We start from the raw sequence: 24,553 nt of genomic DNA, 5'->3' as shown, positions 1-24,553 counted from the left end.
CATAAGGCAGCCACCTGCATGTGAGAACTACACACAATGATCTATAGGATTCATACTTCCAGCCTAGAAGTATCTTCTGTGCAGGTTTTTTTGGTACAGGTGAAACTCGGAAAATTAGAATATCGTGCAAAAGTCCATTAATTTCAGTAATGCAAATTAAAAGGTGAAACTGATATATGAGACAGACGCATTACATGCAAAGCGAGATAAGTCAAGCATTAATTTGTTATAATTGTGATGATCATGGCGTACAGCTCATGAAAACCCCAAATCCACAATCCCAGAAAATTAGAATATTACATGGAACCAAGAAGACAAGGATTGAAGAATAGAACAATATCGGACCTCTGAAAAGTATAAGCATGCATATGTATTCAGTACTTGGTTTGGGCCCCTTTTGCAGCAATTACTGCCTCAATGCAGTGTGGCATGGATGCTATCAGCCTGTGGCACTGATGAGGTATTATGGAAGACCAGGATGCTTCATTAGCGGCCTTCAGCTCTTCTGCATTGTTTGGTCTCATGTCTCTCATCCTTCTCTTGGCAATGCCCCATAGATTCTCTATAGGGTCAGGTCAGGCGAGTTTGCTGGCCAATCAAGCACAGTACACTGTATACTTTTCGGAGGTCCGATATTGTTCTATTCTACAATCCTTGTCTTCTTGGTTCCATGTAATATTTTAATTTTCTGGGATTGTGGATTTGGGGTTTTCATGAGCTGTACGCCATGATCATCACAATGATAACAAATTAAGGCTTGACTTATCTCGCTTTGCATGTAATGCGTCTGTCTCATATATCAGTTTCACCTTTTAATTTGCATTACTGAAATTAATGGACTATTGCACGATATTCTAATTTTCCAAGTTTCATCTGTAGAACATAAGGTGGCTCCTAAGACAACTTTAAGCCACCTAATGGAGCAGGAGGGAAGTAACTTGCCTAGGGAGCAAGAGGTTGCTGGCTAGAATCCCCGCTGGTATGTTTCCCAGACTATGAGAAACACTTATATTGGGAAGAAGCAATATAGGAAGACACTGAAAGGCATAATCTCCTACTGTGTGGGAAAAGGCAATGGTAAACCCCTCCTGTATTCTACCAAGAAAACCACATGGCTCTGTGGTCACCAGCAGTCGACACAACTTTACCTTTAAGACACCTTGGCTCTCTCTTAACAATGACCAGGAAGTTTCAAATCAAGTCTCCCCCCCCCCACCCCCGCCCGCCCTTAACCTCCCAGAGAGGTAAGTTTGGGGCGGTCTACAAATTTGCAATACAAACAAGAACAAAATAAACAAACTTAATGAGTGGAGGATTGCCATGTCAAAGTTTACAAACTTCTTGACCTCAGATTTGACCCCTCCCATTGGGCAAGAAACAACCCCAACACACCAGTTCAAAAACTGAATAGTTATTTATTGTTCCTGAAGTACATTGCTCTTTTATACATATTTAATAAATGATACAGGATTTTACACATGTTCAGTATTTTACTTTGTTTTTTTAAAAGGACTTTTCTCCATGCCCCCTCCCTCACCCCAAACACACACACACACAAAGGATTCCGTTACAGGACTGTTCATTTTCTTCCTTTTAAAATGCTGCATACAAAGGATAAAACTGATCTTTAAGAAAAGAAAAGAAAAGAAAAATCAAAAGATAACTGAAAACAGAAAGACAGAAGAAGAAAGGTGGGGGAAGAAAAACACCTTGGAACATGCATCCATTCAGTCCAACATGCCATTGAGTGAGAGGAGGCAGCAACAATCCCATCTGCGTTTCCACATCGGCAAGGCACCTGGCGTCTGGTTTATATTTATTTTGTACACTTTAAAACATGGTTCTCCAGAAAGTGGGAGCCTCTCGCCTTGACACAGTGAGAAGTGGTGAACTCAAAGGAAACACCCGGCCTTTCTGCAAATTAAGCTTAGAGCTCTTCTCCGACCTCCATCCTGTTTCCACAGTATTTATCTAACAGGACGATAAGAAGAGGCTGATTCCACTCAGTGCAGGATGTGAGATCCGCTTCAAAAAAAAAAAAATCAGCTGGTTTGCAAGGAGGTGGAGGGTGATGAGTGCCATTTCCTTAATTGTTTAAATAAGAAAGGGGGTTACAATCTGCTACCCCTTAGAAACCCTGACCCGTAGGCTTCAGAGCATTAATTTAAAGCTACTTATATGAGAGAGGGCTTGTGAATCAACATGGAACTCCATCTCATGTGCTCCAGGCCTTTGACAAAGTCTCCAGACCTGGCAATCTCGTCAAGACACATCATTAATTCTGTTACGTAAACATCACGTTTAATTATCCCTGTTCTAATGCTGCTTCATCATATTTTGAATCAAATACCCTATATATTTAAAAATACAAGCTTCTTTGATGTTGTAATCCAGGTGGCTACCAGATTTGGGGGGCGGGAGGGGAGAGAACTTCTTTCCCTTAAGACTGAATATGAAAATTTCTCTCATGCAACATCACCATTTATATGTAAGTAGTAGATTCAGGGCAGTAAGTCCTGTTGAGCTCTAAGGTATTCAGGAATAATCAGGTCAATCAGCATTCAGAATAAGAGCTATTTCAGTTTGTGATTCTGATAAAATTAATCAGTGATATCATCATCCAGTAGAGAAGGACATTTGGTTGATTTTAAGTGGACAGGGAGGGGGAAGTTCTTGGTGGTTGTTTTTTGGTAAGTAAAAAGCAGTTTCACATTAATTTTACAAACAATACACTAGGTCCAATCTAGAGTGCATGTTAATGAAGGTGGAGCTCTAGGTGAGATCAGCAGCCATAGCTGCTTAAGAGGACTTTGGTGCTTCCCCCACCCTTCACTTTTTTGGTGAACTATTATTATTGGTGTTTTGAATGTTTTTGTTTTTAAAAGCTGAGCAGACTGCTGGTGCATCATCAAGAGGCAGATACTGCAAAGCTGGAAAATATGCCCCCACCCCACAACATTCTCTTCATTAAATGCCCAACTTTTGAATATATATTTTCATCCAGCAACAAAGAATGTTTGAATGTGACGGTACTCACCAAGCCCTTTGAAAAGACTTCACATCCCACAATGCCTGACCTTCTAATTGGACACATTGCCCCCTCCCCAGCCAAGGTCCTTGTTCTGGTTTTAATGCTAAAAAAAAGCCCTCCACCCCAACGAGACCTCCCAGCTTCCACCTGCAACACTTTAATTAAAGAGGCAAGAGCTATGAACAGGTTTGCCAATTCTGCCAGGGTTCAGAGGTCCTCCGCTGATCAATCTTTATCGCTGATTTGTCGGACAGGCAAATGTACCTGCAAGGGGTCTCGAAGCCTCTTAAGATCCAATTCTGCCTGAAAATGGAGAAACACAAACTCATGAGGACCATCTTTCCCCCTCAACATTCTGCAATGTGATGTAATCTCTTTATTGATGAAGCTATAACAATTACAAAGTGGTTTTTTTAAAATTATCTTCCATTAGAACCAGTGCAATACAAGCACAGATGTTATCTACATCCATTCAACAGAAATAAAGCACAAGCATAATTAAACACAACCATCCTCTTTACAATAGGCAACACACATTCACAAAGGCTCAGCAAAATTTCAGCTGCAGCAACTGCAAAACCTTCCAAATGGCAGACCAAGTTGCTTTTCCCTGCTGGCCCAATGTCATGCGGTGCCAAGATTCAACTATAGCTTTGAGTGACTTCTCAGAGTCTCAGGAGTGCATGCCCCACTATACCTTTCATATGCACAAGCCTCAGAAGAATTCTACTTCCAGAGGAAGCTACAAGCAAGCCAGGGACCGGGTTGGTCATGATGACCAGAAGTCTTCAAATAAACGGCTGCCTGAATCCAAGGTTTGAAGTCGGGTTCAGACTGTAGTTTATTTTAAGACTTGTGGTTAGAATAAGCCAGGATCAGTCAGTGGACTGACCCTGCCTTGTTACTAGCCACAATTGGAAGTACACATTTTCCAAGGCTCATGTGATTGAAGGGGAAAGGGGTGTGTGCATTCCCAAGGTTTTGAGATGCTGTGCAAAGCCAAGGTCTGATATTGGCTCTCTGCATGATATCTGTTAACCCCTGCTAACTTGGCAAAGAGGCACCTTTTAACGTGGTGATTCTCTGGGGGAGAGTAATTGGCCCTATCCACCCCCAGCACAGTACCTCCAGTGATTGTTGCTGGTGTCTATCTTATGTTTCTTTTAGATCATGAGCCCTTGGGGACAGGGATCCATCTTTCTTTCTTACTTATTAATTAATTAATTAATTATTTCTCTGTGTAAACCTCCCTGAGCCATTTTTGGAAGGGCAGTATTGAAACTGAATTAATATTAATAATAATAAATCAAAACTTACAAAATTACAAAAAGCAACTTTACTGGGAACAGCATATATTTTGTGATGATATCTATAATAACAACAATATCGATAATAAAATTCAGGCATCCCAGGTCCTTGGGAAGGACCCAATGTCTGGATAAAACAAACCAGTCAATAAAACCTGACTATGTAAAAAAGAAATAATAATCATAATCTGTACTAGCCCTATATGTATATAGCACCACATAATAATGCTCATTATTTGTCGTATGTATCTAAATATTCCAATATTCCATAGAATCCAAGACAGAGAATTCCAATTGTAGTAGTAATGCTTCACAAAAAGGCATCACTAAGCAAGGTTGCCAATTTTGATTTCAAAACTCCTGGCAGGTAAGAACCAAGGACTGGTGGGTTCAGGAATAACATAAAGGAGGAGAATTTTTTATTCAGAAGTTCACTGGACTGTTAGATCATTATACTGGTTACAAGCCAGAACATCACTTTATTGGTTTAACTGTAAAATAATAGATAGGTCACAACTCTAAAACCACCCATTTAAATGGGAAATCTATAGAATAGCAGCTCAAAATGTTTTTTTGGGGACAATGCAGTTATGGAATCAGTTTTTTTCCATTTGCAAATGCAACTCAAGTGAAAGCCCAATCCTAGTTTCCATCTCTCTTCCCCCATTCTCTTCTTTGCTCAGCAGCAATGTGGTGAGCCTTTTGAAGGGTTTCTGCAGACTCACTATCTAGGAAGCAATGTTATAGAATCGTACAGCCTTCTTATACTAAGGATAAGGAAAGGAGAGGAGAGGTTTCATGGACAACTCTCATGACTGCTAGCTATAACTTAATTGCATGAAATGCTTGCATGTACGCTGGATCCTCTGTGAGACATTATCACTGCATGTGCTGCAAAGAAGAGTGGGCAAAAGGCTTCATATCTGAGAGCAGCTATCAACACCAGCTGCCCAGAGTATATACGGGCTTTTTAAGTAGCTACCATGCACCCAGACAGATAGTTCAGAATTATTTTGCGCACACACACACACACACACACACACACACACACACACACACGTCACCCCAGAATGCCAAACAGGGTTGTGTCATCCCATAAAACATCTTTGCAGCTTTAAGCAGCCATTTCAACTTTTTGCTGGAATACAGAAAATAAACTTATAAAATCCACCCCTTTGTGCAGTCGCTGTAGAAATATGGTGAGACAAGGAGATGGGAAACAGATTCTGGCCATAATCTTCTTCCAAGTGCATCAGTCAATAATCCTCAAGTTCAGAGGAGAAGATTATTTCCCACTGACTCCTGCTGAAAAGTTATTCTCATTACCTGAGCAATAGCATCCTTGAGTTGATTGTATTTTTCTAGGTCAAAACGCGTCTTTTTGGCTCCTTTATGGAAAAATAATAAGTACTGCCTATCTCTGGCATCTGGGTATACATACTCCTGTGGAATGTGAAAAAGAATGAAAATTAGCTAACATGTCATGAATTAATGTTTATTAAGAAATAACAAGGGGTTAGGAGGGAAGAGGACCCAAACTGTTGATTGAAATCAGTCCCTACACTAAGTATAGGTAAGGTAAAGTGTGCCTTCATGTCGATTTTGACTCCTGGCGCCCACAGAGCCCTGTGGTTGTTTCTGGAAGAATACAGGAGGGGTTTACCACTGCCCTCTTCCGTGCAGTGATGCCTTTCAGAATCTTCCTATGTTGCTGCTGCCCGATATAATAGCAGCGGGGATTCGAACCGGCAACCTTCTCCTTGTTAGTCAAGCGTTTCCCCACTGCACCACTAGACTGGAACAATAATACATCACTGAACATCAAACCTGATCTATATTCATGAAAGTAAGAACTAGGTCTGATTATCAGCTGCTCTGCCATTTTAAAAGTACAATGGCAAGCAAGCATCAGCAGCTCTGCCCCTCAGAACAAGACAGAACAGGAAATGAAGCTTTTGTTTTACAAGAAAGTATATTATTCAGCCCAACTGAATTATAACTGTTCATTACTCAACTGTTTATTATTCAGCTCAACTCGATTATTCAGTTCAGTGAGTTTTTGTAGGGAAGAAAGGGAAGGGTCCAAGGTGGTTCAGTCCACACCACCACTTACAGTTATTGATCAGCACACTGATACCATCTGCTGGAATCAGAAGGTAATACAAACTGCACCAGAGACCAGGGTAGCTATCCAGAACATACAGGCTAGCTCAGCTAACATGGTACTAGAGTACTGGCATACAAACTTGGGGCAACCATCATGACTAATGTTCACAAACTCACACACTCACACTGCACATTATACATCACAAGTGATATTAAAAAAACCAACCAAACTCAAAACTTATGTCACCATAACACTCAAACTATACATCCGCAGTTTGCATCCTGCTACATTTTTGTGGGCATCCCTCTTGGAATAAAGTGAAAATATGCTCATAGGAATAATTTAAGAACTGGAACAAGTAGCCTGACAGCTGCAGAGCTGTGGCAATAGGTAGAGAGTTCTACACAGAATCGCCCCATCTAGTACAAAATCTGGTATTCACAAACCTTTCACTTTCATTTTGAAAAAAGCTCTGGCTGAAAGAACAGAAACCCCAGTCTCTTAACATTCTTAATGTTTGTTATGGGGTAACTTTCTCAACAGACAACAGGAATTATGAGGCTGGGGCTTGTGTTCTTTCAACCAGAACCTTTTTCAAAATGAAAGTGAAAGAGTTGTGGATATGTCAACAGGTTCAATGCTAGATGGATAAATTTCATATAGAGTCTACAGGCTTGTCAGTAAAGACATCCGATGAATACAAAATAGCTAATGGGGGTTCCTGGTATATCCAGCCCTTTACCTGATGTACTCTGCCTTCCCCAGGGACCTTTTGCGGTCCAGAGCAGAAGCATGAAGAACAGCACCAAAAAATCACATTCATCTGGAGAAAACTTATTATGAGTTCTTAAATTATTCTTCTCTCTTTGGGGACAATTGGCTAGAACACAAAGCTAGATGCCGAAGGACTAGGTCATACATGCATGTACATCACTGAATTTCTTTGATGACTGAGAACTGAAAAAGGACTGCATTTGAGCCAATAGGAAGTTCTATCTGTGATGGTCAATTCACAAATTGAATCACTTCATAGTGAATCACATGATGCTGTATGAACATGCATACTATCTGGAAGTGTACAAGCTATTTATGTGGTCTGAGCAGTACTGAGGAGAAAAAGTAAGATTTGGAAAATGATTTTCAGAAAACTTGCTATAGAAGGTTGAAACAAAACCCAATGCTTGTCTCACCTGACGCGTAACTACGAAGTATGCATACATTGCCATGGCACTACCGTATGTGATGAAGTAGGTGACTGGCTCCATAATGTCCCAAGAGTACTCCCACCAGGTGAGCCGGGCCAGAATCCCAAACTGAGTGGCCATGTAAGCAAGTCCACCCCATAGCACCCAGGTGGTCCTCTTCTCCGCTTTCCTGCAGATTTCCATCCTAACCTGCAGAATAAAAAAGTCAGCACTAACATGATGTCTTATATTCATCTGAGGCCTATTCACATTATGTTCTACACACAGTTTGTGTATCAAGTTTGCTCATATAGATCTGTAGGTACAATTATTCACACATTATGCTCAATGCACATTTAGTACACTTCTGTACCTTGCACTGGAAGGGGCCTGTACCTAGGTTCACTTTCAAAATGGACACATGTTTAGCCATTCAAACAAAAACCATGTACATGTGTACAGTCATCTGTATGTATGTACAAGGTCTGAACAGAGTTATGCTGTTGGGCAGTTTTGTTAAGGTGCAACATAAACTGAACATATTACAACTGGAATTTTCAATACTGGCCTATAAAACTGCTTTTATAATATACTGAGTGCTGACGTTTCAATTTCAAATGAATCAAATTTCCATTTCTTTTACACAACATTTATTTCTGCTGAATATCAATGCCTTGGTTCTCTTCATTTTTGTAATATCCGTCAATCCTAATTCTAGCTTTAATGGTGTGTTTATACCACCTAGATTCTTTCTTGGAGGAGAGGCAAGCTGTTCCTCCTCTTTGAAAGTTTTTGTGCTACTCTTCATAGCAACGCTCACAAAGAACAAGAGATCTCTGAGTTAGTATGTGTGAAACCCTCCCCCGCCCCGCCGCACAGGCAGGTGTGCTTACTCATGAGTATGTCTGCTGCAGGCAAAGTCTCCAGCCTGGTGCCTGAAATGAAAGGTCAGATGAGCCTTCCCCAGCAAGATTATTTGCCTCAAGGAACAGCTTCTGCCTGTTGCTGGAGACTTTTCTTTGATACAAAACGGCTGGCTGGGAAGGATCTCCACCTGTTTCGAGCACCAGGCCAGAAAGAGTCTTTCTCAACCAGCAACTCTGTTCCCAAAGAAAGAAGCAACATTCCTCAAACACTGCAGGGAAGTAACAGCATCCATGACAAAGGAGTTGCTTTCCTGCAATAAAATCCAGAAGTGGAGCCATAACAACCACTTCAGAAAAATCTTACTAGTTTTTATATTTTGTCCATCATTTCAGCATCTAATAAATGTAGGCCAATAGAAAAGCAAAACTAGATAGCAATTTAGCTGATTTTCTTCATTAGTGTCCAATGAAAGTGCTGAAAAGAATTGACCATTCACAGTCCAAAGGCAATTTACTACCAATCATTCCCCAAGTGCTGCAATTCTAATTTCAGAATCTCCATATTTCCAAGGAAACCAGTCTATGAAAACAATGGTGGCGGGAGTGGGGAATTAAAGTTAGAAATGCTCCTGATTCTGTAATCTCTGTGGCATTCACAGTAAGTATCCCTTTGAAAGGTTCTTATGTCAGTCGTCTAGGATACACAATGGATTTTACCTTGAAATCATTAGGATTAACCCAAGAAGTTCACTGTGTTCAACTGTGTATTCTTTAGCTAGAAGGCATGCTTTGAGTACTCAGCAAGATCTGACAAGAATGCATATACTGTATTTCAGTTCTAAATCCTACTAGCAACAAAAAAAGCCATTATGTTTTTTCAATTCTATTTATTATTCGCTTACAATTAATGCCCTGTAATTCAGTTATTCACTAGACAGTTTAGAAGCAGCTCTTTCGAAGACAAGGCTCAGACCAGGAGAGGCAGCAAAACTTTTGTTTTCCTTCCTAAAGAAGCAAGCAAGCAAGCAAATACATAAATCAACAAGAAAACAAGGGGGAAAGGACAAGGTAAGTTTGTTAGAGCTAGTCTTTTCTAGGGTTTGTTTTCTGGCTGGCAAAGGTTTTGTTTGTGACATGGCAGTTTCAGTTGTACCTAGAGAGGCAGTGGACAGGGATTAGCTGCAGGTGAGTCACACAGCTGGTGGGAAGGGCTACATTCCTGAGAAGGCTCAGTTTGGAAACAGCTCTTGAAAAGACTAGGCTCAGACCAGGGGAACTTTGCTACCTGAAGCTTTGTGAATAGGAATTTGCTAACCGATATCAAAGGAGTTTTGTGTGGAGTTTAGGGTATGGGGACCTGAGTCCTCCTAGATGCACTGGACTTCAGAAGAGAGAGCGTCTCAAAAATGTGGTGACTGGTAAAAAGGAAACTGAAAGGAAAGGTCAGGAGGGTCAAATGAGTCCAGAAAGCATGGGACTTATTTAAAACCACAATACTAGAAGATCAGTTGGAATGTATACCAAGGAGGAGAAAGGTACCTGAGGACAACAGCATGACTAACAAGTAGAGTTAGGGAAGCTATAAAAAGGAAAGACAACTTCGTTCAGAAAATGGAAGTCCTGTCCAAATGAACGGAAAGAAGCATAAACTCTGGCAAAATAAATGCATGGGGACAACAAGGGATGCAGAAAGAGAGTTTGAGGAGCATATAGCTAGAAATGTCAAGGGTAACAACAAAAACTTCTTCAAAATATCAAAAGCAGAAAGCCTGCAAGGGAAGCAGTCAGATCGTTAGGTGAGGTGGGTGTGAAAGGGATCACTAAGGAGAATAAGGAAATTGCAGAGGAACTGAATGAGTTTTTTGCATATGTCTTCACAGGAGAGGATACATCAAGTCCGGAACTTAGCTTCTCAGGCTTGGAGGCTGAAGAACTGGGCCAATGTGAGGTGATGAGAGAGGATATTCTAAACTGCCTTGAGAAACTAAAAATTAAGAAGTCGCCTGGACCAGATGGCATCTACCCAAGAGTTCTGATGGAACTCAAATGTGAAACTGCTGATCTCCTAGCAAAAATATGTAACTCTGTCCCTACAATCAGGCTCTGTACCAGAGGACTGCAAAGTAGCTAATGTAACTCCCATTTTCAAATAGGATCCGGGAAACTACAGGCTTAACTTCTGTGCCAGGTAAATTGCTGGAAAGCACACTTAAGTACAAAATTGTTAAACATACAGAAGAACAGACCTTGCTGAACGAAAACTAGCATGGCTTCCACAAGGGCAGTCTTGCCTCACTAATCTTTTGGAGTTCTTTGAGAGTGTCAACTGGCATGTGGATAAAGTGATCCGGTTGACATAGTATACTTGGGATTTCCAAAAAGCTTTTAATAAAGTTCCCCACCAAAGGCTTTTGAGTAAACTTAGCAGTCATGGGATAAGGGGACAGGTTCATGTGATTCATAAATGGATTGGTAACTGGTTGAAGGACAGGAAACTGAGGGTAGGAATAAAGGGACAGTTTTCACAATGGAGTCAAGTAAGAAGTGGGATCTGCCAGGGATCTGTGCCAGGAATTTTAGGACCAACAAAAGGATGTACTTTTTCACACACTTTGTAATAAATCTATGGAATTCTGTGCCACAGGATGTAGTGGTGGCCACTAGCCTGGATGACTTTAAAAGGGGTGTGGAGAAATTCATGGAAGACAGGTCTGTCAATTGCTTCTAGTCTGGTGGCTATAGGCCACTAAGGGTGTGCACAAAACTACCTGGCCTGGTTTGGTTCAAAACAAATTTGAACTGCACCGGGTCAGTTAGGGTCCACGGAGGTTTCCCCTCCCTTCATCGGCCTTTGTTTTTCTAAAAGTCACTCGGTTCAGTGTCTTTGGCCCTTTCCAGGCCTATTTCCTGGCATAGCCCCTGGTGGCGCAGTGGTAAAACTGCCGCCCTGTAACCAGAAGGTTGCAAGTTTGATCCTGACCAGGGGCTCAAGGTTGACTCAGCCTTCCATCCTTCCGAGGTCGGTAAAATGAGTACCCAGAATGTTGGGGGCAATATGCTAAATCATTGTAAACCGCTTAGAGAGCTCCGGCTATAGAGCGGTATATAAATGTAAGTGCTATTGCTATTGCTATAGGGGCCATTTCGGAGGCCGCCGCACCAGGCAATCGGCCCGGAAAGGTCCAAAGACACTGAACCGAGTGACTTCTAGAAAAACAAAGGCCAATGAGGGGAGGGGAAACCTCCGTGGACTCACCACCACCTTGAAGAAGCCCCCTCCCGAGGGGTTAAGTTAAAAAAATAAAAAAATCAACGAACCCCTGAACTTTGGGGGTGTGTGTGTGTTCAGTTCAGGGTCGACCTGAACCGGGGGTGTTTGGGCTCAACCCTGAACCTTTGAACTGAACCGATTTGAGGTTGAACCGGTTCAGATTCAAGCCAGTTTGCACACCCCTATAGGTTGCCTCCAGCCTCAAAGGCAAAATGACTCTGAATACCAGAGTTGCAGAGAAGCAACAACAAGAGAGGGGGCATGCCTTTGGGCTTCTCAAAGGCATCTGGTGGACCACTTTGTGATACAGGATGCTTGACCAGAGAGGCCCTGGGCCTGATCCAGCAGGGCTATTCTTATGACAGTGCAAATCGGAATGCAACTGAATGAAACTCAAGCCGCACCTTTTCCAGGGGTGCTAACTCTTGTTTGAGGTCTTCTAGCCGTCCAATTAGTTCCTTCTCTTTATTCAGCTGGTGTTCCTCAATACCCAGTGTGGTGTATAGTTGCTGAACCAATGTCTTCACATCATTCAGCGTGGTTGCATCTTCGTGGCTTAAGAGATCTAAAGAAGCAGAAGGCCCTTTTAGTATTCTGTTCTTCACAGTGGTTATGTTTCCAACAGCCGATCAGAACCAAAGTGACAAATCTGTTCCATTTTTGCATATAAATGTACACAACCAACTGAACCATACCACCCTGCTCTCAAACAAAGGCTCATGCAAAGACTACCATTAATGGAGCGATACCCACTACAGACAACAATGTACTCTCAAGATACTACAACTCAAATGCTAATCCAAAATGCTAATCCAAAAACACAAGTTAGTAATTTCCTTGTACTTGCATCACCTATGATAAAAATGTTGTTTCAGCTACAAACACTCTACTGTAAAATGTAGTTTTACAGAAAAGTACTACTGAAATGTAGCTTAAATTTGAAACTCTTTCAGAGTATAATTTTACTCTGAATAGTAAGTAAAATAGGCATGCTTGCAAGATTGTATTCTTCCCTGCTTCCCCTAGCTCAGGCCCAATCCTATAGGTCCACCTGATACCAGCAGAGGTTCCCCATAATCTGCATGCATGCTGCTACAGCGCAGCCTAGGAAGGGAATGAACATGGCAAAACCTTTCAGAAGTCTGTGCTTAGTGCTCACACTTCATGATTCAGCTGCTGCCTGGTTTAAATAGATTAAATGTAGCTATAGCAGCAGTAGTGTGTGAGTGTGTTTGTGTGCGCGCGCGCATAATCAATTGGAATCAATTCAGTATGAAATAGAGGATGCACTTACAAGTTAAGCAAGGCAATGAAGCCAACTCCTACCTGACAACATTTCACACTCCATGCAGACCATATTCTTTCAATATTTTAATATATAAGCTTGTAAGTATTTAAAAAAATCAAATGTTAAAGTTGCTAAAATTAGTGTACATTCCTTGCTGTATTTCCACCTTAAAATGAGGTATTATACATTTTGTGAAGACAATGCAAACTAAAATATATAGAACCTTGCATGCAGTAAATTTCAGCACATAAATCTTCAGGCTTAGCTTGCCTTTGTAAGTCTCAGTGATATCTACAAAACAATCCAAGTTTGACAGACATGAGTTGAGCAGACATCAGTTCAGCAGTTACACAAACAGTGGGCAATGCTCACATACTGAGTCAGAATAATATTTGAACCACACCAACACCTACAAGATCCAATCCTTCATATTAATATGCTGAAAAAAGCCAGAGAAGCTTCTTGTATAATATTGAATCATACATGGGTAAAGAGAGACAGAGCTGGTACATGTTAACCTTTCTGCCCAGAATCAGGTAGTATTCAGCATCACAGAAAACAGTCCTATTCTCACAATACTTTATGCCATGAAGGAAAGTCACTTTCTTTGCACATCTACAGGACCCGCCAATGCTTAAGAGATAGCCAGAATATATAAACCAAATGAAACCAACGTCTTTCCTCTGTCCTGAAAAAGCTTTCATATTTAGACACAAGTAACATAACCTCTAGACTGTGTCTCAATATTAGAAGAAGATTCAGAGAATTGCAGGCTATTGCCCTGATCATTTCATAGCCATTATCAGTGCCTCCATACCTATCTCATCCTTGGGTATTAAATGGACTTTCAAAACCATGCAGGGGCTTGAAAGTGCCTTTGCACTATTATATATAGCTTTGTTTATGGTCCAGGTTCTTGTGTATAGATAGAAGGCAAGGGCACACTATCTGTCTGCCTTCTATTCAAGTCTACTGCAAACAACTCTTTGTTTCAGAATAGTGGCTGGCATCCTGACTAATGAAGCACATGGATAACGAAGGGCTATGGGGACATGACTGGGGCTCATGTGCAACTCAGCCCCCACCCGCCTCTTTCTCTGGCTTGTGCAATAGCATGCAAGCGTCCCTGCTCGTCAACACTCTGGAAGTGCTCTGGAAGAGAGGAAGCACATCACTGAGGCTCAACAATGTATTTCCTCCCTTCTGTTCCTCCCTCGCCATATGTATTTTCTACCCCCCCCCACCCCCACCATCTATCCCAGTTTTGCACAGAATGGAGGAAAGGTACCACTTATGAATATTGTCTTAGATTTACAGTGGTCAAGGGCATAACTAACTTCTAAGTGAATACACAAACAAGGCATTACAAATCAGGAGTTGCCGGCCTAGTTCCAAAGACAGTAAGTACGTGTTTAGAGACCATAGTGCACAAATGAACACAGCCTAGGTTCATTTCAAGGAGCATAAATGAATTTGTTCTATAAAACAGATCCAAGGCCTTATGGATATCACTGCTTGTTGGCATACATATTAACACCAGCATTACAACACAACTGCTGAAACTGTATTTATTATCAAAGTCTAGTAGCTATGGGTTGCAGTAATAACAGCTATGATGAATACTCTTTCAACCATTTTGAAATGAACCATTTTTGAGTACTCACTAAACCACTTACCACTAGGTAACTATCTCTGGTATCAACTTCTATAGAGGAGTGTGTGAACATCCAATACCTCTGCAGTCACTAGGGTAATCTTACTAATTGTACATTGGATGGAGATATAAACATTCCTCAAAGCATATGCATGTAAGTGATTCTAAAAAAACTATTCAAGTACCTTCTACGAGAGAGAAGCTACTTAAGAAGAGCAGCAGTGCTCAAACATTAAGACAGTGATGACAAAATAGAAAGGAGGCAAGCAACCAGAAAAAGGTGATCACCTAAACCTAGGACTGGCCCAAATCTTCATAGCCGTTCTTCTTCAAACACTCAGATTTGTTCAATAAACAGTAAGACTAGTCAGGTCATCTCTAACCAACAGAAAATCTTTTCTGTGGAGTGGGTGTTCCTCATATTGCACCATTTGCCACTTATTCAAAATGAAGCCCTTTTAACAGAAACTATGACTTTTTAAAGAAAAAAAACCCACGGATGAGAAATGTGAATGGAATATGAGTGGGTGTGAGTGCATGTGTGTCAGAAAAAAACTGACTGAAGACTTAGGAAGGGCACACTAAATAGGGCATATACCCACAAACCTATCTACCCTATAAACACTGGAGACTTGGAGGTGGTACTTCAACGTTTTCTTTTACACCTACACACTAGGATCAGAGGCAGCATGCTCACGTGCAAAATCCTGACCACACAGTTTTGCAGAAGATGAACCATCAACTGTCTTGCCCACCAAAGATGAAATCACTGTTTTTAAAAACTGATAGATGAAGAGTCTTCCTGAAATCTCCTGGAAATATATCCAAATTGCATGAAGTCGTTACCTCTCTTTGGTGGTCGGACATGATAAGTCAAGTCATTAATTACTAGTTTGAAATCATCAAGGAGTAGAAGATCTATGCCTGTTGAGGAGGCCACACGTGTCCCATCTGTAAAGGGAAATGGGAACAGAATTGAGCTGGAGAGCATTAATGTCTATGAACTGTGTTCCAGTGCAATTAAATATACAAAACTTGGCAAATCTAGTATGCTTCCAAGTTGTGAAACAAAGCTTTTCCAGATTCCTAGTCATCTTGGTATTCAGAAGGCCAACTATACATGATGGCTGCACACCCATGTGTTAGTATGCACTGCCATATTTGTATAAAGAAGGGTAGGTGGTTAGGGGTTGATGTTTTAATAATAGAGAAGCAGCGGATGGGTCTGCTCAGCCCAATCCCTGCCTACTCCTTTCCAAGTTGCAAAGTTTCCTTCCCTGCCATTATTTCTCCAGGTCGTGCCCTGAGATGGGAAACATATGCTTTACTAGGAGAAAAACAGCTTGAGAGAAGGGGCTGCAACCATCACGTGCACTTAGCCCCTCATTTGGCCATCTGACCTGGTCATCACAGTAGAGATGTGTAGGAACTGGTTTGGTGCCTCCTTTGGGGCAGGGTCCTCATCTGCTCTGCTGCCGCCCCGCCCCTCTTCCAGGCGCAATGCTCGCTCTGGCAAAGGCACAGGCTGCAGGGAACAGTACCTTTGTTAGAATGAGCACTGCACCCAGAAAAGAGGCAAGGCAGTAGTGAAGCAGGTAAGGACCTGCTTCTGAAGGGAACCGCTCCCTCATACCCACACCAATATGAGCCATTCATGCACATCCCTAAATCACAGTTTGTGGTGAAATAATATTCAGAGTTCTGCACTGTCGCTCTCACTCTCCAGGAACTACATCAGATGACACCTCCTCTTACTCAGAACTGACTTACGTAGGCCCAATAGTATGCAGACGTTTGAAGTGCATAGAACAGGGCAGTGAAATGTAACTATTTGGCAGCTGTAGTGAGAGTAAAGACCAAACTAGGCGAGACATTAAATATGTATTACATTTCTATACTGCCACTCATATGTTATTGACATTTACTTTAAACTAGACAAAGTAAAACGAACAGCCATGTGGGGGCTTGATCCACTTCAAAATCTTGGAAGTAGGAAGTGTTTAACAAATTGTACTTTTGTGAGTGGGGAGATTTTTGACAGGATAACAGTACAGAAGAAAATGGTTCAACACTCTCAACTTCTGTGCAGTCCAAATCTAGATCTGGCCTTTCCCCTTTTAAAGTAAAAGCTGCCTTTTACTTTAAAGTAAAGATCAGACTGTACATTGATGTCTCTAATGTCTTATTTAGTTTGGCCTAAGTAATTCAATAATGCTACATTTTATAATAATCTCAGGTAGAAAGCAGAGTGAACTACAACACATTTATCATCTCAAAAAATAGTCAGCAGTGGTTCATTGTTATCAGAACTCAGACTTCTTGTATTAAATAAGCGTAGACATTACAAATCCTGGGCATACCTATTTAAAACCTTGTCAAAAGGTTGATGCACTTCTAAACAGAGTGTTCTCCTTTTCTTCAATCTCAACAGTTGCACAGATTTGCAAAACTAATGCAATCGTCCTAATCTATGGTGGTGTTCATGTCAGTCTGACAAGCGGCTTTGGTTTAATGTCATTAAATGTAAACTAAGGAGCTGTAAGCAAGTTAGCAAGTGCAGAATAACTCTGTACTGAAGGAGTTCATCCGATTGCTTCAGTAATACCTGGCGAGTAAATTGCAACCCGGTCAATTCCCCGGTCTTCTGCCTGTAGTTGCCGTAGAAATACTCCAACAGAGTCTGAGATAGGCTTAAGTGTAAACTGGCAACGTTCACGGCGGGATGGAAGATTCACAGATATCACAGGCAACCCGTTTTGGTAAACCACTGTCACATCTGGGGGGGGGGAGGAGAAAAAAATTAGTCCGTCAAGGCAGATTCTGTGCCAGGTACATCATATAATGGAGAAAATAAGAATCTCTATATGAGCTTTATAACACACAGCATGCCTTTCTGAAGTTGAGACACACAGCCACAGGAAGGATCCTAGATTTATTCAGACTGCCAATGTCTGGATTCTGCCTCCAACCCCCAAGGCTGGAGCTGGCTTGAAGCATTGTACATGTAAGCAACAGATATCTGTTTTGGTCAGTGTCCTGGTGAGTATTGCAGGGAAATCTCTCTAAATCCCACTCGCCCTTTGTTTGACAATTCTTACATGGAGCCTCACTGTGGCCTCTAGGCGTTGTCCAAACATCATAGGAAGCTGCATTCTACTGAGTCAGACCATCTAGCACAGTATTGTCTGCACAGACTGGCAGCAGCTTCTACAACTTTTAAAACATTTAAACTTCTAAAAAGTCTTTAAAGACGCACCCAGGCTTTTAACTGATTTTTTTTTATTGTTTTAATGTTGTTTTTAGAATATTGTTTTAAAATTTTAAATTGTTGTGTTTTAAATTTCTTGTTTTTGTTTTTAATTAATGTTTTACTTTTGTTTTTATCTTGTTGTAAACCGCCCAGAGACGTAAGTTTTGGGCAGTATAAATTATGTTAAATAAATAAATAACAAATAAATAAATAATACAAGGCTGCAGGCAGGAATCTCTCTCAGCCCTCTCTTGGAGATGCCAGGAAGGGAACTTGGAACCTTCTGTATGCAAGCATGCAGGTGCTCTTTCCAAGAGCAGCCCCATCTCCTAAGGGGAATATCTTACAGTGCTCACATATAGTGTCCCATTCAAATGCAACCAGGACGGACCCTGCTTATCAAAGGAGAAAATTCATGCTTGCCACCACAAGACCAGCAATCCATCCTTTCAAGCATTTAGGAAGCATCTTCCTTAAAGATTAGGGCTCCTTACTGCAATATCTTTTGAACACAGTTCTCTGAGTTGGGAGTCTCTTTCTTCAGAAAAAGGAGCTACGCTTATTCCATAAGGATATAATGGTCCTTTGGTATGAACAAGGGATCAGACCAAAGATCAGTTCCACTGAACGCAAGAGCAGATGCTCCTCTGCTTCTGATCTTGGCCAAAGATGTACAAAGGAATGGTGCACACTCAATGTGTGAAAGGCCCTTCCTGGCAAAACCTAAACCCACCTGCAAACTTACCGCATTCCAATTCAGGCAGCAAGAATGTGTGTGTCTGCTTTGGCCAAGTGGCTCAGGAAGAACTGAACACATGTTGCCTCACCCATATCAGGCATTGCACTTTCACATGATTCACTGTGACTTAAATAAAAGTGGATGGGTCAGTCTTGTCCACTTTTTGAGAACAAGCTCCATTAGGAGAGAAGCCTTGAACTCAAGTCTGGTTGTCTGCTCTCATATTTACTAGAGATTTGAAGAGGGACACCTCTACTTTCTGAAATAAAGCATTTAACTGTTTTTCACATGTCCAAGCAGAATGCTCTCCTCCCTCCAGGATGAGAGTGGAAAAAAGAGCTTTCTGACAGCTTTTTTCTTTAGAGAAAGGGAGACATTCTGAGCTTATTCAGTTCTGGCTCCTTTGCGATGAGAGCCAGGGTGGTTGTTTTTGGGGGCTTCTGGCCTACAATTTTGTCCTCTGCTGTGGTTCGATAGGAATTTGCCTGTTCATTTTTTCTGCTTATAGTTGGTGTGGTTACTAGATCATGTGTTGCAACAGACTTCTGGAAAAACCTCTGTTTGCCCTAGAACTTTGAGACTACCCTGCCTCAGAAAAACGTATACCTAGGCTAAATGTCCTATCTTCAAACGAAGAAAATTTTACAGACTAGGCAAAAAGCTTATTACCCTCCTGCAACACACACTTCAGTGCAAATCACCAGAAAGATGATTATGTCGCTCTACAAATAAACTGGAGATACACAAAGCTATTGCAAGCATGAGCATATAGGCTTCCAACATGACAAACAGCTGTTCAACCATGCCACTAGATATGCTTCAGTTCACTAACAGCTGGTCCTATAACTCATTTGGGGAACTTACTAACAGCTGGTCCTAGAACTCATTTGGGGAACTTAAAATTACTATTCAATAGCAATTAAATTCTGTACCTAAAAAGCAGAGGTGGCCTTATAAGAACATCCCTGCTGGATCAGGCCCAAGGCCTATCTAGTCCTGCATCCTGTTTCACACAGTGGCCCACAAGATGCCTCTGAGAAGCCCACAGGCAAGAGATGAGGGCATGCCCTCTTTCTTGCTGTTACTCTCCTGCAACTGGTATTGAGAGGCATCTTGCCTCTGAGGCTGGAGATAGCTTATGGACCTGCAGACTAGTCAATGACAGACCTGTCCTCCATGAAAACCCCTTTTTAAAGCCATCTAAGCTAGTGGCCATCACCCCATCCCATGGCACAGAATTCCATAGATTAATTATGCATGGTGTGAAAAAGTACATTCTTTTCTTGGTCCTAAATTTCCTGGCCTTCAGTTTCATGGGACGACCCCTGGTTCTAGTGTTGTGAGAAAGGGAGACAAAATCATCTGTCCACTCTCTCTACTCCATGCATAATTTTATACACCTCTGTCATGTCTCCCCATAGTTGCCTCTTTTCTAAACTAAAAGCCCAAGGTGTTGTAGCCTTGCCTCATAAGGAAGATGCTCCAGGCCCCTGATCATCTTGGTTGCTCTCTTCTGCAACATTTCTAGTTCTACAATGTCCTTCTTAAGATACGGTGACCAGAGCTATACCACAGATTTGTATAATGGCATTATGATATTAGCATTTTTATGTTCAATCCCCTTTCTAATGAACCCTACAATGGAATTTGTCTTTCTCATAGCTGCCGCGCACTGAATCGACACTTTAATGAGCTGTCCACCACGACCTCAAGATCTCTCACCTGGTCAGTCACTGACAGCTCAGACCCCATGAGGGTATATGTGAAGTTGGGTTTTCTTTGCCCCATTATGCATCACTTTACACTTGATTACACTGATACAATTGCCATTTTGTCACCCACTCCCCCAGTGTGGAGAGATCCTTTTGGAGCTCCTCACAATCTGATGTGGATTTCACAGACCTAAACAGTTTAGTGTCATCTGCAAATCTGTCCACTTTACTGCTCAGCCCAACTTCTAGATCATTTATGAACAAGTTAAAGAGCACTGGTCCGAGCACAGATCCCTGGGGGATCCCACTTCTTTCTTTGCCCCATTGTGAAAACTGTCCACTTATTCCTACCCTCTGCTTCTTGTCCTTCAACCAGTTACCAATCCACACATGAACCTATCCCCTTATCCCATGACTGCTAAGTTTACTCAAGAGCCTTTTGGTGGGGAACTCTGTCAAAAGCTTTTTGGAAGTCCAAATATACTGTGTCAACCGGAACACTTTTACCCACATACCTGTTGACACTCTCAAAAGAACTCCAAAAGGTTAGTGCAGCAAGACTTGTCCTTGCAGAAGCCATGCTGGTTCTCCTTCAGCAAGGCCTTTTCTTCTATATTTTTGTCCTTAAGTATGCTTTCCATCAATTTACCAGGCACAGAAGTTAAGTTCACTGGCCTATAGTTTCCTGGATCCCCCTGGGATGCCCTTTTGAAAATGGGAGTTACATTGGCTACTTTGCAGTCCTCTGGTACAGAGCCTGATTGTAGGGACAAGTTACATATTTTTGCTAGGAGATCAGCAATTTCACATTTGAATTGAGAGCTGGTCTTGTGGTAGCAAGCATGACTAGTCCCCTTAGCTATGTAGGGTCTACCCTGGTTGCATATGAATGGAAGACTACATGTGTGAGCACTGTAATATCTTCATTTCAGGGGATGGAGCCACCTTGGGAAGAGCATCTAAGGTTCCAGGTTCCCTCCCTGGCATCTCCAAGATAGGGCTGAGAGAGATTCCTTCCTGCAACCTTGGAGAAGCTGCTGCCAGTCTGTGTAGACAATACTGAGCTACATGGACCTATGGTCTGACTCAGTATATGGCAGCTTCCTATGTTCCTATGACTTCCTTCAGAACTCTTGAGTGGTGCCATCTGGCCCAGACGACGTGTTATTTTTTCATTTTCCAAGACAGTTTAGAATGCCCTCTCCCGTCACCTCAAATTGGCCCAGTTCTTCAGCCTCGAAGCCTGAGAAACCTCACAATCTCAACATGTATAAGACACTAACCTAAACCAGAACGACATGTGGAGCATCAATGTCAGCACCCTTCACTACTCCCTCTATGTATAAGCCTCCCCCACTCATAACTTTGTGTGGGTTCCAAGGGATCCTGATGGGGTCATAATCCTAGAATTTTTGAGTTCAAAGGAACCTTGCAGGTCTTCTAGATCAACCAGGAAAAGAGAAAAGGTCAGTGCAGGGAGGAAGATGACGCAGCACTAACAAGTAAAAAAAGGGGGGGAAAGGGAGAGGGGATGAAATCCCAAAGGGGCTGACTGAGTTGATGATCAGTTTATTCAAGCCTGACTGACACATTTTGAGCAATATGCTCTTCTTCAGAGGCAAATGTATTTCTAAGGTTTTTCTGGGAATTATATCCTGCACCAGCAGGAAGTACTGCTGGTGCAGGATATAATTCCCAGAAAACCATTAGAAATACATGTGCCTCTGAAGAAGAGCATATTGCTTCAAACATATCTGGCAAGGTTGAATAAACTGATTATTAATTCAGTTGGCCCCTTTGGGATCTCTTCCCCTCCCTCTTTTGACTTCTAGTTCAACCCGCTGCTCAGTGGAGGAATCTGACAGATGGCCATCCAGCCTCTGTTTAATAACCTCAAGTGAAGGAGAGCTCACCACTACATGAGGCAGACTGTTCCACTGTTGAACAGCTCTGTAAGGATTTTCTCTTAATGTATAGCCTAAGTCTGCTTCTTTGAAATTTCAACCCACTGGTTCTAGTTCTGCCCTCAGGAGTAACAGAGTACAAGTCCCCTCCCTCCTCCTATACGAAAGCCTTTTAGATATTAGAAGACTCATGATATCTCACTCTTTAGCCTCTTTCTCCAGGCTGAAAAGTCCCCCATTATCTGCCTCTCTGCAAGTTGGTAACCTGATTTAGCAATGCATCATCCATGCATTCTGCTTGGCCAGATGGTCCAAAGTAAACTCCTGTGATGATATTGCTTCTCTCTCTCTCTCTCTCCACCCTGCCACATGCTTTTGACAGGGCTTCCATGCTTGGATTTATGGATTTCTACAGGTGAAACTCGGAAAATTAGAATATCGTGCAAAAGTTCATTAATTTCAGTAATGCAAATTAAAAGGTGAAACTGATAAATGAGACAGATGCATTACATGCAAAGCGAGATAAGTCAAGCCTTAATTTGTTATAATTGTGATGATCATGGCGTACAGCTCATGAAAACCCCAAATCCACAATCTCAGAAAATTAGAATATTACATGGAACCAAGAAGACAAGGATTGAAGAATAGAACAATATCGGACCTCTGAAAAGTATAAGCATGAATATGTATTCAGTACTTGGTTTGGGCCCCTTTTGCAGCAATTACTGCCTCAATGCGGCGTGGCATGGATGCTATCAGCCTGTGGCACTGATGAGGTATTATGGAAGACCAGGATGCTTCATTAGCAGCCTTCAGCAATTCTGCATTGTTTGATCTCATGTCTCTCATCTTTCTCTTGGCAATGCCCCATAGATTCTCTATGGGGTCAGGTCAGGCGAGTTTGCTGGCCAATCAAGCACAGTACACTGTATACTTTTCAGAGGTCCGATATTGTTCTATTCTTCAATCCTTGTCTTCTTGGTTCCATGTAATATTCTAATTTTCTGAGATTGTAGATTTGGGGTTTTCATGAGCTGTACGCCATGATCATCACAATTATAACAAATTAAGGCTTGACTTATCTCGCTTTGCACGTAATGCGTCTGTCTCATATATCAGTTTCACCTTTTAATTTGCATTACTGAAATTAATGGACTTTTGCACGATATTCTAATTTTCCGAGTTTCACCTGTATGCAGATGTATAAGTTCTTTTTGTATAATGCAACTTTCCCCTCCTTTAAATAAAAAGAAGGGGAAGAGAGGGGTGCTATTCCATGGCTCCTCAGTGGAGTGCTGCAAGGCTTCTTTCACCATCTTGAAAGAAGCAGAAAGATTCCATTAATACCACTTAGATTTCCGTTTGGGGTTTTTTTGCTTTATGCCACACAATGGCATTGCTAACATGCTACAGTACTAGGGCACATAATGTCAATCTTCTCTCCCTGGTAGGAACACTCTCCCCCAACTCCACCCCACACTTGCAAACAAAGAGCCCCAGCAACTACTCCTTAGATCCACAGCCAAGAGCTTTGTACTAACTGTGTGAAGAACTGGTGTTCCTTGAAGATTTTAACATCTGCTCACTATTAAAAGGCATTAAGCTACTAGAGATAGTAAGGTTACTTTATACTACAAACCTCACATCGATTTTTGCTGGTCAATCATAAACATTTTCTTGAATCCAGTTTTAATATACTACTACTGAAGATGCCCTAGTTTATCCACCCATATTTCACTTTGCAAAGCATTTCAGATTGTTTTCACCCAATAATCTTAAAATGTCAAGTTCTATGGACGTGCTATGATGATGAGACCTCGAAGCTAGAAATAGGTTGTGGTGTTGTTGTTTTTTAAAAGATCAGGGTATTTTAGAATGCCAAAAGGAAAGGACATTCTTGACCAATGACCCATTTAATCTTTCAGGGTTATGACAGGCATGTTCCAAAATGCATCTGAAGATTTCCTTCAGTAAGTAAGTGCGACAAGCACACATTCTACCACACAGAAATGGAACACACAACATAGGATATAAAGCCCCAAACATACACACAACATCTAGCCAGACAGATGGCAGCAACATTTCTGGCTCTTGGTTTTGGATCTAAAGAGCTAGCAGTTTATCTGCATGATCCAAGGATTGTTTTCCTTTAGTGGCCTCTAAGGATTTTTTTTTTTTTAAAATCATTATTCTGGGTAGTTGCCATTTTCAGCTGCATGATGTATTCACTGCCTTTTTTT

The 24,553-nt window shown here is 41.6% G+C and overlaps 1 protein-coding gene across 5 annotated transcripts in view; it reads right to left on the bottom strand.

Annotated features, from left to right (window-relative positions):
- Positions 1–1,395: 1,395 nt before the first annotated feature.
- Positions 1,396–24,553, bottom strand: part of MCU (mitochondrial calcium uniporter) — a 161,547-nt gene continuing 138,389 nt past the window's right edge. For all 5 annotated transcript variants that reach the window (XM_053310641.1, XM_053310643.1, XM_053310642.1 and 2 more), the window contains exons 3-8: positions 17,314–17,484; positions 15,555–15,659; positions 12,171–12,331; positions 7,636–7,839; positions 5,665–5,781; positions 1,396–3,334 (exon numbers count right to left, since the gene is read on the bottom strand). In XM_053310641.1, the coding sequence (XP_053166616.1) occupies positions 3,257–3,334; positions 5,665–5,781; positions 7,636–7,839; positions 12,171–12,331; positions 15,555–15,659; positions 17,314–17,484 (836 nt within the window). In that variant the 3' untranslated portion in view covers positions 1,396–3,256. The remainder of the gene's footprint in view (positions 3,335–5,664; positions 5,782–7,635; positions 7,840–12,170; positions 12,332–15,554; positions 15,660–17,313; positions 17,485–24,553) is intronic.

This window comes from Hemicordylus capensis, chromosome 3 (genome assembly GCF_027244095.1).
Source record: "Hemicordylus capensis ecotype Gifberg chromosome 3, rHemCap1.1.pri, whole genome shotgun sequence".
NCBI lineage: Eukaryota > Metazoa > Chordata > Lepidosauria > Squamata > Cordylidae > Hemicordylus > Hemicordylus capensis.
The sequence above is the reverse complement of the archived record's forward strand: the minus strand, read 5'-3'. Positions and strand labels throughout refer to the sequence as shown.